Source organism: Hyperolius riggenbachi, chromosome 2 (assembly GCF_040937935.1).
Source record: "Hyperolius riggenbachi isolate aHypRig1 chromosome 2, aHypRig1.pri, whole genome shotgun sequence".
NCBI classification, from domain to species: Eukaryota; Metazoa; Chordata; class Amphibia; order Anura; family Hyperoliidae; genus Hyperolius; species Hyperolius riggenbachi.
This window is the reverse complement of record NC_090647.1, coordinates 227,799,443-227,813,286: the sequence shown is the minus strand read 5'-3', so window position 1 is coordinate 227,813,286 and position 13,844 is coordinate 227,799,443. Positions and strand designations below refer to the sequence as shown.

General features: G+C 42.2%; 2 protein-coding genes across 3 annotated transcripts in view; one reads left to right on the top strand and one right to left on the bottom strand.

Annotated features, from left to right (window-relative positions):
• Positions 1-13,844, top strand: part of CNOT11 (CCR4-NOT transcription complex subunit 11) — a 98,421-nt gene that overhangs the window by 61,436 nt on the left and 23,141 nt on the right. The window contains exon 7 of one of the 2 annotated variants that reach the window (XM_068268266.1): positions 12,507-12,899. The exons of the other annotated variant lie outside the window; for it this stretch is intronic. Within the exon in view, the coding sequence (XP_068124367.1) occupies positions 12,507-12,512 (6 nt within the window). The 3' untranslated portion in view covers positions 12,513-12,899. Of the gene's footprint in view, positions 1-12,506; positions 12,900-13,844 lie in introns of those variants that run through there. 2 annotated transcript variants of the gene reach the window in all.
• The window catches only part of RNF149 (ring finger protein 149), a 76,461-nt gene continuing 75,082 nt past the window's right edge, over positions 12,466-13,844 (bottom strand). The window contains exon 7 of the mRNA XM_068268267.1: positions 12,466-13,414. Coding sequence (XP_068124368.1) covers positions 13,350-13,414 — 65 coding nt within the window. The 3' untranslated portion in view covers positions 12,466-13,349. The remainder of the gene's footprint in view (positions 13,415-13,844) is intronic.

The following is a 13,844-nucleotide window of genomic DNA, read 5'->3' as shown; positions in this document are numbered from 1 at the left end:
CAGCAGCGCCGTAGAGGAGATCGGCGATCCCCGACCTCTGATTGGCCGGGGATCGCCGGCATCTGATAGGCTAAAGCCTATCCCATCAGGCGCAGGACGGAAATCCGTCCTGCGCCGCTCACAGGGGGAGGGAGAGGGAGGGAAGGGGAAGGAGGCCAGGAAGCGCTGCGGAGGGGGGCTTTGAAGAGCCCCCCCCCCCCCCCGCAAGCGCAAGCAGCCGGCGGCGATCAGACCCCCCCAGCAGGACATCCCCCTAGTGGGGAAAAAAGGGGGGAAGTCTGATCGGCCTGGCTGCTAGCTGATCGGTGCTGCGGGCTGGAGAGCCCACGCAGCACCGATCAGCACAAAATAGAGTGGTAGGGAAGTGGTTAAAAAGAAATAAATATTGCATCCTCTGTATACCTCTTACTTCAGTTCCCCTTTAAAGAGACTCCGTAACAAAAATTGCATCCTGTTTTTTATCATCCTACATGTTCCAAAAGCAATTCTAATGTGTTCTGGCTAACTGCAGCACTTTCTACTATGACAGTCTCTGTAATAAATCAATGTATCTTTCCCCTGTCAGACTTGTCGGCCTGTGTCTGGAAGGCTGCCAAGTTCTTCAGTGTTGTGGTTCTGCTATGAACTCACCCTTTCTGGCCCCTCTATGCACACTGCCTGTGTGTTATTTAGATAAGAGAGAAGCTGCTCTAATCAGCTGGATAAATCGTCCTCTGAGCTGGCTGGGCTTTCACATACTGAGGAATTACAAACAAGGGCAAAGCTGTTTGCAAGAAGAAAAGAGCAGCCTGAAACTTCAGTGCATGGGGGAAAGAAACACACAAATGATCTCTTGAGATTCAAAAGGAATGCTGTATACAGCCTGCTTATGTATGGATGTATTTTCTATGTGTGGACATACTGTACATCAACCTACTTCCTGTTTTGGTGGCCATTTTGTTTGTTTACAAACAAACTATTTAAAACTGTTTTTAACCACTTTTAATGCGGCGAGGAGCGGCGAAATTGTGACAGACGGTAATAGGAGATGTCCCCTAACGCACTGGTATGTTTACTTTTGAGCGATTTTAACAATACAGATTCTCTTTAAAGACAGGAGATAAGCTTAGTGAATTGAGGCCATTGTCAGTTTGAGCCAGGGTGCAACAATAACCCATGAGACCGCCCCAGCAAAATTAGCAATGGGCCCCCCTCCTTGGATCCAAGCCCCCCTGGTAACTAGTAAATTATACTCACACACCTCCCCCAATATAGCAGAGTACCGCAGTGAAGCAGTGTAATGTTTTCCTGCTCCAGCAGTATGTTCTCTCTTCTGTTATTCCTGGCAGTCCATGCTCTGTGTTTCGATACTTCCTTCTCTTGATCATGTGACATGCCTCAAGATCCAGAGGTATGCAGCATAGAGCGTGTGACTGTCAGGAAGATCAGAGGAGACTTGAAGCAGTACTGGAGCAGGTTAACATTACACTATTTTACTGCACTACGCAGAAGGGGAGAAAATCTCCTCATGGTTGATATAATTACATCACTTAGTTTGAGATTTTCAATAAATGTTAAATCTTAACAATTTAGCCCACGACTTAAAGAAAATCTGTAACGAAAAAAACTCTCCTAGGGGGTACTCACCTCGGGTGGGGGAAGCCTCCAGATCCTATTGAGGCTTCCCCCGTCCTCCTCGGTCCCACGGTGGCGGCGAAAAACCTCCCAGAGCGGCGGCTATGTAAATATTTACCTTTTTGGCTCCAGCGCAGGCACAGTATCCGCTCCTTCCCACGGAGATAGGCGGAAATAGCCGAGCTCAGTCAGGCCGCTCTACTGCGCAGGCGCAAGTCTCCTGCGCCTGCGCAGTAGAGCAGACCCGACAGAGATCAGCTATTTCCGCCTATCTCCGTCATAAGAGCCGCAACAGTGCCCCCCGCCCCCCCGCTGGAGCCTGGAAAGGTAAATATTGAACAGGCTGTCGGGCCGCTGTTCGGAGGGCTGCAGCGAGACCCCCATGGGACAGAGGATCCTCATTAGGATCCGGAGGCTTCCCCCTCCCGAGGTGAGTATCCCCCCCCCCCCCCACAGGGGAACTTTTTCTTCTTACAGTGTCTCTTTAAGACTACTTTGTAGATTTTGGCACCTTACAATCAGAGTTCCCCACTCATGCCCTCAAGGCCCACCAACAGTACATGTTTTGCAGGAAACCACAAACATGCACATGTGGAGTAATTAATGTCTCAGCAGAGCTGACTAACTACCTGTGGATGTCCACAAAACATGCACTGTTGGTGAGCCTTGAGGACAGTTGGAGAACACTGCCTTACATAATTTGAGTTTGACACCTCCCCCCCCCCCCCCCCCCAAAAAAAAGTTTTTGCCCTCTTGATTTAGGTGCGTCATATTCCAGAGCATCTTTTACAGTGGCAAATACGGTACTTTCCATCTAGCAGCCTCATATCCATTACTACAGCACACTGAGGGTACTGTAATCATAAAGGGGACACATGGAGAAAGCAGATTGGTGGTGCTCAGAGGCATATTACTTCTCTTCAGTGCTTCGCTGCATATGGGAAACTACCTACACAGTACTTGGCAGCTACCTGCGGCACAAAGCCTTATTTTTGGAGGGGAGGGCCATTATTTCTAGCTATGCCACTGCATACAGCTACACCCCTGCGTACATATTACAACTGTAATATGAACGTCTGTTACCATGTCAATTGCATATAATGTGCAGGGTGTTGAGACTGACAGCACTGCACATACTGTGAGCAAGTACTAAAGCTACATATGAACTGATTGTTATATAAAAAAAATAATATTTAAAAACAAAGTTTGACAGTATAAAAAAAAAAAAAAAGTAGTCAAGGTGCAATAACGTCATTACAGAAAATTCCAAGCATAGGAAGGGAATTCTAAATATACAGACCTAAACATTCTGTTAATTTGCTATGATAACATAGGCTTACTATGCATTTGTTTATCGCGATTGTGGGCAGATCAAATTGCACAACAGTACTACAGAGATTGGAGATGCATGTTTTTGCTCTTGAAAATAAATATCTAATTAATCTTGACCAAAGGAATAAGGAGATTAAAAACAAGGGGGGAAAAAAAGAAACCAATCGGAAATCAGATTAGACCTGTTGGAAATCATCAATATAGATGAATAATTGCATCATGTGCACCAGGCATTAGACTTCTTTGCACACACCATTACTCTGCCAGATCAGCAGCTGTGTGCAGAACAACTTCTTTGTCATTTGCAAGGAACCAAATGAATAGGGGAGTAACTTGCACATAACCCTGTTAATAAATAAAAAAAAATACTGTAAAACAGTGAGCCAAATTTATCAAAGCATTACAGGTTTTTTTTTCTTCTTAAACAGTTCTAACCAGCAGGGGTAACAGTTCTGCATGTTAATAAGAAAATTCTTAAATCCTACTTAAATAGCAGCAGTTTAGCGTGGATTTCTAGAATTGCACTACAGTTCAAATCCATTCCTAAACTGATGCAGATTAAGCAGTGCTTAATAGTATCATAGCTCCCAACTGTCCCTCTTTCGGAGGGACAGTCCTTTTTTGAGAGCCCTGTCCCTCTTTCCTCCTCATTTGTCCCTCTTTCAGTACTTTGTCCCACTTTCTTTTTAAATGTATATATTTCTCTACTAAAATATGTGTTTGATTGACTCTAAACTTTATTCCCATCCTTTATATTGATATATTAGTAATTTTAGAATGTTAATATGAAGGAAAATGAACCAGGATAGAAAGGACCATTGTGGTTTGAATTATAAAACAGCATATTTTTCTTATGAAATCTGTATGGTATGCGTGACTAGGAGTGTGATGGGGGTGTGATCAAGGGTGTGGCAGGTGCATGGCTTAAGTGTCCCTTTTTCTCATCTCAAAAAGTTGGGAGGTATGTAGTACTTCTACAGATTGTTTAGTGTAGCCTAGGCACGATTTGTGAAGTTCTCCTCCTCCCTGCTGAATAGTCAGAGCCTGCTGGAATCAATACAGCAGATGTATTGGTTAGCTCAGCAACAGCAATTCCCCTCAGACACTGCACTGTCTGAGAAACCCTCCTAACTCCTCCTATTTGAAAGGAAAGTGCACTATTTAGTGATTTCTTAACCCCCCCCCCCCCCCCCCCCCGACGGTCTGATTCTTTCTGGATTAATTCACACCCCAGAGAATTCTGCAGCAGCCCCAGCACTTACTCACCTTCCTGGGATCCAGCACTGCAGTTCATCCATCCTCCGGGTGGCGCTGTAACCATGTAGCGAGATCGCTGTCTTGTCATGACAACAGCGATCTCACCTGGGGATGCAGAGACTCAAAGGAAAGGAAGAATGGCTGTCGGCATCTGGATCCCCCAGGATGCGAGTGAAAATGCCCGCTGCGCGCTATGCTCTGCACAGTCCTGCCAGTGGCTACCACAAGTCACGCTCTGGGTTACCGCACCTGGCGTGTTTTTACCACCCAGAGCCTGACTAGTAATAACCGCCAAGAAGGGTAGCCTCCTGGTGGTAAGGACGAGGCTAACTCGAGTTAGACTAATTACCGTAGTTTCGTCCATATTGAAAACTGGCCTGGAAAGCGTTATAAATGGTGTATGTGCACCACCTACTGGCAGTAGGCACATATTACAGCATTACAGAAAACTTCTGGAATCTAATACTATACTGTACATTGTACAGAGAATGACACTTATTGCCACACTGGTCTGAACTCGGCCATGACGGACTAGAATCACGACCATGGCTAAGAGTTGTGCAGCAAACCAGAGTGTGTACAGTGGCCCACTGACAATCCCTAAAGATCTGGCATGTCGGACCTTTAGCTATGCCTAAAGCATGACCCAACGGCATTGTTCTTGGCACCTCCTCACCCACTGGAAGCCACTAAGTCAGATGTGCTTGTCGTCCCTCGCTCTCCGCGCATCGCTACAGAGGAGTCATCAGCCTAACAACACTGTACAGAAGTGTCATCAACTTTTGCACACCATGCGTCTTTTGCTATGCAGGGGGAGCGGAGAAAAGATGAACATGTTTGAGGTTTCTGGTGGTGGGAGCAGCGAGAACACCGCTATTGTGCTGTGCTCGGGCATTGCAAAAAATCAAACACACTGGATCTTCATGCAATCGTTGTGCCCCTGATGTAGTCATGCTGGTCTGACCATAATGACCACCCCTGCCATGTCAGTCGTTATGGTGCACCACTCAGAGTTCAGACCAGCGTGTGTATGGACCATCAGGGCTGGTTCAGGAAGATGTCTCAATCACCTGCCCAGTGTCTAGTCCAAATGCTTTTCTGCAAGCGTGCAGAAAACATTTGTTGACTCTGAGCAGCGATTCCCAGCGATCATCATTCTTCATCCCGCAAGGGGACACAGGAGAGCGATGCTAATGGACCTCAGAACGACCAGACCCCGCTGCTTCCAGACAGTGGAAAAAATAAAGATAAAAATGCTGCTTTTGCATAAACGGCGGAAAATGACGTGCAAGTGTGCGCATGAACTGGCCCTTAGTTGTACCACACAAGAGAGATGTTTTAGGTAAACACTGTACGGTATTTATTTCTGCATCTGTAGATTTATTTTTTATTTATCCATATTTGAGGAGGATTATTCTATTTGTGATAAAAAGTTTATTTTATAAACTTTTATTTAATTTGACAGGATTTGGTTTTGAAACTACTTATACTCAAAATGGATATTAGACCCTTGCTTGACAGATTTTAGTAAGTTGCAAGCAAAAATTTCACAAAAATTAATTGAACCACTTTTTGCACAGAAATCCTGCAGAAATTCAACGCTAGGGGAGGTTAATATGTCCGAGACTGTTCTGCACAGATTTCTAAAAACCTACCAATATTTTGTCTCAGACACTTGATAAATGTCACCCAGCATGTCTGAAAATTTTTGCCACAAAGTATTAAGAAATTTACTTTTGTCATTGGTCCAGTAATGTCATAACGGCAAATTAATATGTGAAGATGAAAGACCAGGCATCTAGTTATAAGAGTTGTGCTGTAAAGCAGGTGCAGAGCAGCCATTTTATATTTTCGCAGTTTTTGGGGTGAATTGCTCTCTGAGGGCTTGTTCACATGTGTGTACAGTGTGGTGTACATTACACCACCTTGTGGCAGGAACATCAGATATAACAGAAGTCTGACATTGCCAGCATTATGCCATATTATCGCACTGCAGTTGACATTCTGTAGTTCAGTGTGATAACTGGAGTTTCCGCAATGAAGGTGGCTGTATTATACATGGCCATCAAAAGTTCTTTGTGAGGTAAAAGGCTAAGCTCAGTCAGTTGTGAGGAAATATATAAAACACCTTCCAATGAAAACCACATAATAGTTACTTAGAGGTCACCCCACTGCCAAGTGCAATCTGGAAGAAATGTTTCCCCGGCAGGTAAATCTGTCCGCAGCTTCTTACATAGTTTTACGTATGTTCTCCTAGATAACAACTGGAGTTGCGCAAGCTTAAACTCAGACACCTTTTTACGTTAACCTCTTGAAGCATTTTGACTAATGACACATCCGTTTTATAGTCTGCTGTAAAACACATCAGTAGAGTGCATCATTAGCTGTATCATACACGCAAAACAACATTTAATCCAATGACTACACCGTAAAACCTGTCCCAACAGAATGATTAAAAGTTAATAAATAAGTAGTCAAATATGTTTGTCATAGTTAAAGACTGTCATGACCCGCAACTTAGCTTTTAATTAAAGTACATCGTATTATCAGATACCAGAAAAGCATGGAGTAATCATCTTGGCATAGAGCACACATACACACGAGTTTCCTGTTGGTTGTGGAACTCACCTGTACTTGGAGACAGCTACTTCTTTACAAATGTAATATTGTATTGGAGAACAGAAATATCAGGCATCACATTTTGAAGCTTTTTTTCTTCCACTGGAAAACGTATCCAGGATTGCAAAAACTATTCTCAACCACACCTGGCTGCTTGACATGTGTAAAGCAAAATGCTGGGGCTAATTACTAAAAGACAAATATAACGAAAAATTGTAAAAAATGTAAAATACACGTGTATACAGTTATAACTAGTAAATTTCTTCCAAATGAATATGCACTATACATTTATATTCTCCTATGTTGCTGTCACATACAGTAGGCAGTAAAAATCTGACAGGTTTTGGACTACTCTATCTCATGTGGGGGTCCTCCAGGTTTTCTGTATCTTCAATAGCACCAAGTGTGTGCAAAGATGTAAGCAGGCTGGCTGATATATATTTGTACAGTTTTTTTTCAGGGTTTACAGTTGTAAAGAATGAAGGAGATACTAAAAAAAAAAAAATTCCTCCATGAGGAAATGAACTAGTTTTAAACATTTTTACTGTTTACTGTGACAACAACACAGAAGAAACGCTTATAGTGCATTTTAATCTTGAAGAAATGTACATCTTACAAGTATATGTACACATGTATTTTAAGGATGAAAACACAATTTGTATAAGCACAGATTTCTGAACGATGCTACGGCCTGATGTGACCCAGGTGAAGATGGGGAAAAATTTAAACAAATCAAGGTCCATGTGTTCTACAGCACTTATAATCTATACAATAACATTTCTATAGCGCTTTTCTCCAATAGGACTCAAAGCGCTTAGGCTCTCTCAGATTCAGTAATTCGTAGTAGGATGAAGTATTCACACAACAAAAAGTTATATTTCTGCAAATGCCAAACTGAACAGGTGGGTTTTCAGTCTAGATTTAAACACCTCTAGAGATGGAGCTGTCCTGATCTGTTGAGGTAAGGAGTTCCAAAACGTAGGGGCAGCATGAGCTCAGGAGACCCTTAAAGGACCACTATTGCACGATATTGTATAATTTAAAATCCAGTAGAGACTACTGGATTTATTACGGAGCAAGATTTCTGCTGTAGGCCCATACTTGGCTACCATTTAACCAGCCTTCACTAACCCTTGTTGTGGTTCCATATCAACCAAGCAAAAGGTGTAGACATTTCACAGCTAATATAGACTGACCTGAAGCAAGCATATGAAGACTTGCCTTTTTTTTTTAATTTTATTAAACAAAGTCACTGGTTGTTTTGAATCCTAACTCCTAAAAATGTCTTGACTATATACGTAGTTCATTAAAAAAAAATAAAAAAATATTCATCTGCCCGACATCTACTGCTGTGCTAAAGATTTATCAACACCTTCAATTTGATGTTCAGGTTATGAAAACCAAAAACGTGATCAAACAGGTTAGAAAACGAATGTATGCACTGTAGCATGTTTGATTCCATTGTGATCATATCACCATGCCAGTGAAATTTGTGCTGCTCTTTTCAGCAATAAATCCTGCCACAAGCAATCATTTTACAATGGCCACAAGTATGTCTCATTCCACACTGTATCTGTTGCAACAGACAATATACTGTATTTTTCGGAACATAAGACACTCCCAATGTACCTAGGTTAAGAGAACAAAACCGGGAGGGGATGGAAGTTATCTAAACCTGGTGCATCTATGGTGCAGGGGTGTCCTCTGGCACTTCTCACCCCAAGCTGACTATCTAAAGCCTCATACACTTGATTAAAGTCGGCCGATAATGAACCATCTATACACTACCCACTGATCCTCGACCCACACGCAATCTACCCAGTGGATCAATTCACCTGATAGATGGAGGATTATTTTGATCACTGCTCTCACATATGACATCCCTCTGCCTCCCCACATAGCAACAGAGTGTGTTGTCAGCTGCACAGCTGACTTCGTGTCCATCAGCTGATCCCATCAACATCACCCAAGGCAATCCCCGACGGGCAACATTAGTCAAAGATGTGTGTGCACCTTAAGCTACAACTAACCTCTGCTGCCCCCCACCAGCTATACTAACCCCTGCTTCTTCCACTAGCTACAGTAACTAACCAGCTACACTAACTACACTACAGGTAAATTAACAAATACAGAGCAGATGCTCTCACCTACCCAGTCAGCACAGTCCAAGCTGTCTTCCTCAGTGTCAGGATTGCTTACAGCTTGTACACAAGCACCAAACGAAAGGCTCATCGGTGTGGGCCATGGTGGCAATGGGACAGAGGCAGCAGCATGATGATGCTACAGCACGAGCAGGACTGCAGCCACTGTATATTCTGCACCTCCAAGGTGTTTACCGGCGCCCTCTTCTTATGTGACCATACACCTGAGTCATGCAAGTAGAATGATGTGCACATCAGAGGGCACCAGTAAACAAGGAAGAAGGAAAGAGGCCTACACTGTGAAGCATTACAGCCAGGGCTGTGGAGTACCTGGAGTCCTGAAGGGGTACCTGGAGCCCATGGTTTCATAAAATGAAGAGAGTCGGGATTGGGTGATTTTTTTTTGTACAGATTCCATAGCCCTGATAGGGCTGTGGAGTTGGAGCAATTTGTAGGTGCCTGGACTCCAAAGTTTCATGAACTGAGGAGTCAGATGCTTTTTGTACCGATTTCACAGCCCTGATTACAGCGACTGGAGACAGATGAATTGTAGTATGCAGGTGGACAGTTTATGGTTTCCGCTGCGCTCTCTGCACTTTCTTGTGGGTTACACCTGGCCGCACATGTAGACCATACAGGGAGTGCAGAATTATTAGGCAAATGAGTATTTTGACCACATCATCCTCTTTATGCATATTGTCTTACTCCAAGCTGTGTAGGTTCGAAAGCCTACTACCAATTAAGCATATTAGGTGATGTGCATCTCTGTAATGAGACGGGGTGTGGTCTTTTGACATCACCCTATATTAGGTGTGCATAATTATTAGGCAACTTCCTTTTCTTTGGCAAAATGGGTCAAAAGAAGGACTTGACAGGCTCAGAAAAGTAAAAAATAGTGAGATATCTTGCAGAGGGATGCAGCACTCCTAAAATTGCAAAGCTTCTGAAGCGTGATCATCGAACAATCAAGCGTTTCATTCAAAATAGTCAACAGAGTCGCAAGAAGCGTGTGGAAAAACTAAGGTGCAAAATAACTGCCCATGAACTGAGAAAAGTCAAGCGTGCAGCTGCCAAAATGCCACTTGCCACCAGTTTGGCCATATTTCAGAGCTGCAACATCACTGGAGTGCCCAAAAGCACAAGGTGTACAATACTCAGAGACATGGCCAAGGTAAGAAAGGCTGAAAGACGACCACCACTGAACAAGACACACAAGCTGAAACGTCAAGACTGGGCCAAGAAATATCTGAAGACTGATTTTTTCTAAGGTTTTATGGACTGATGAAATGAGAGCGAGTTTTAATGGGCCAGATGGATGGGCCCGTGGCTGGATTGGTAAAGGGCAGAGAGCTCCAGTCCGACTCAGACGCCAGCAAGGTGGAGTACTGGTTTGGGCTGGTATCATCAAAGATGAGCTTGTGGGGCCTTTTCGGGTTGAAGATGGAGTCAAGCTCAACTCCCAGTCCTACAGCCAGTTTCTGGAAGACACCTTCTTCAAGCAGTGGTACAGGAAGAAGTCTGCATCCTTCAAGAAAAACATGATTTTCATGCAGGACAATGCTCCATTACACGCGTCCATATACTCCACAGCGTGGCTGGCAAGAAAGGGTATAAAAGAAGAAAAACTAATGACATGGCCTCCTTGTTCACCAGGTCTGAACCCCATTAAGAACCTGTGGTCATCATAAAATATGAGATTTACAAGGAGGGAAAACAGTACACCTCTCTGAACAGGGTCTAGGAGGCTGTGGTTGCTGCTGCACGCAATGTTGATGGTGAACAGATCAAAACACTGACAGAATCCATGGATGGCAGGTTTTTGAGTGTCCTTGCAAAGAAAGGTGGCTATATTGGTCACTGATTTGTTTTTGAAGGTCAGAAATGTATATTTGTGAATGTTGAGATGTTATATTGGTTTCACTGGTAAAAATAAATAATTGAAATGGGTATATATTTCTTTTTTGTTAAGTTGCCTAATAGTTATGCACAGTAATAGTCACCTGCCCACACAGATATCCCCCTAAAATAGCTAAAAACTTCTTTCAAAAATATTCAGCTTTGATATTAATGAGTTTTTTGGGTTCATTGAGAACATGGTTGTTCAATAATAAAAATTATTCCTCAAAAATACAACTTGCCTAATAATTCTGCACTCCCTGTAAGACAGACAGACACACTTTTGGAAAGAAGAAAAAAAAAAAAAAAGTATCTTATAGCCTGAAAAATACTGTAATCGCATCCCAATGCACTTTTATTTCTATGGTACATTCACATAAGCAGATCAGCAGTGAGGCAGTTTCCACTGGAGTAACGTACAGCATGCTGTGCATTTACCAAACGTGCGTGTTTACAGTAGCAGTGAAGCATACTTCCAATGTACTGTATGCATCGTATCACACTCCTAATGTGCAAACCGACCCCATTGTTTTATAGTATGAAAGCAACCATAGACCTCTAACACGAGAGGCTGAAGGCAGTGAAGTCACCTGTCAGCTGCTCCTGTGCACCAGCCAGACTCTTACTAGCAACCAGCACTGGAAGTACAGAGGCGGCCACCACACCATGTAAATTTCTATGCCACCGGGAAACTCCACTGTTTATCATGTGCTGACATATCTGGGGTTATCAACCTTACCAGCTCACGTCAAGGCATGCAATTTTATTATGCCATTTGAAAAACCACCCAAAAGGACAGTTTTGAATGATCTATTCCATTGCATGAATATATATTATGATTTGAATTTTCTCCCATTTAATAAATCAAGCACATTTTATTAAAAAAAAAAAAAAAAAAAAAATGTAATTAATGAAGGTTTTAAACTTCTCAGTGTTGAACAGATGCAATATTTTGCTGAAAGGAAAAGGTCATCCGTGCATTGAAAACAAATAGCATCAAAAAAAGCATAGGATGAAATGTTTGGCGATCACTTCATTTAGGTTGTGCTGTTCTCCGCATTTGAAGTGCGATTGCAAAATGTATTGTTACTGCTAGATCTATTATTGATCAACTTGCCTAAAATTATCTAAGTAGCACCTTGATTTGTCCATCTACCCTCCCATAACAGTCATTGCAGACCAAACGGGTCAGAAAATGGAAGGCCTGAATCATGCAGAAAGTGGCACCCTTTGTTATAAAATACACCTAAACTGAGAGGGATATGAAGGCTATTTGATTAATTTTAAACAATGCAGATGGCCTGGCAGTCCTCAATGCTCTGAATTATCCACATACTTGTTTTCTATCCATCCATAGATCTATCTATCTGCCTCCATATACCCTCTCAGTTTAGCTGTGCTTTAACAATAGAATCCATGGGGAGGAGAGAACTTGGTAAAATTAACGGTTTCTGAAATAATGTACACAAACACGTTAAATATATTACAACCAATAAAAAGGCTTTAATTCATTATATATATATATATATATATATATATATATATATATATATATATATATATATATATATATATATATATATATATATATATATATATATATCTCTCTATCTCAGTACATAATGCTATAATTGTTATTTGCTTTAGGTCTGAATGTAAACCAGAAAAAAAAAAATTAATCAGCAGCCTTTGGTCAAACTAATCAATACAACCTTTGTGAACATCAGAAAGTTATGGGCGTAGCCACAAAAAGCTGGGCAGTCCAGAAATGAATACACGCTCCTATCCACAACAGAACCTCTTCATCACTGCAATCACACAGATTCCTGAGCTGGATCCGAAACAATCCTGAAGTATTTATCGCTGTATGTGCCTGGATTCCTGAGCTGAATCCAACCAGAGAATGTCTTCAGTCCCGTGGGGATCTGCATTCTCAAGTGGATCCGAAGTAACAGAACGTCATCGCTGTGATCTATACAGATTCCTGAGGCAAACATCCAGATCAGCGGCATCACCAATATTGTGTTATGTTGAGTACCAGACTAAACGACAACTTCTCTCATAAGTGCTTTTCATGTGTCTTTGTTCAGGTTTATGAGTATGTGTAAAGAAGAGATAAGAGTGGCCCATTATGTAAACATAACTGCCATGCTGCTACAGTCATAGTCCAGTACAATAGACTGCAGCCAAACAATTGGCTCTCACTTCCAGAGATGTAATGAATTCCATGACTGGACCTGTGTGGCCCTGTGTAATCAGAGCAATGTTCTGCATATTACGTGTAACTTGACCTCAGACGAATATGTAACAAGTGCCATACACACGTCCTTGGGAAAAGCGCTTGTATATTGAGAAAACAAAGGATATGGATCAGCAGGATAAAGGCCTGCCAACCTCTTCTCTTTAAACCAAGTGTCAGTCCATGGCTTAATAAAACCCGTAAAATTGGAAACAAGTCCTAGCAGTCTGAAATGTCCCAAATAAGCAAGGCTAGTGAGATGGATGGTTTCCAGAATTCTGTGTCTGTTCCCGTGTCTCTTCACTGCCTGGATCATCTGCAGAGGAAGACAAAGAATACATGCTTGTTACATACTTCATCCAATGCTTTCAATACATTTCTTTTTTACAGCATATTCATAGCCACACTATCAAAAAGCTCAGTGTTATCCCTGGCATCACTGATGTTTTCTTGTATTAGGATTCTAGCAACCTGTAATCACAGGATGTCAGAAGCTGCCATTTTATTATTATTGATTTATAAAGCGCCAACATATTTGGTTGCGCTGGTATCGTCATCACATTTTACACATTCCATATGCTTGGCTGTACTGCTGATCTTTTGTCACCAGTGTTGTGCAAGGCACAGAGCTGCAATTCATATAACCTAGCTGTATTGCACAAGTCATAACATCAGATTTGCATACAGTGTTACCATCACCTTTTTACCTTTGGATTCACTGACAAGATAAGTTCAGCAGCAAGACA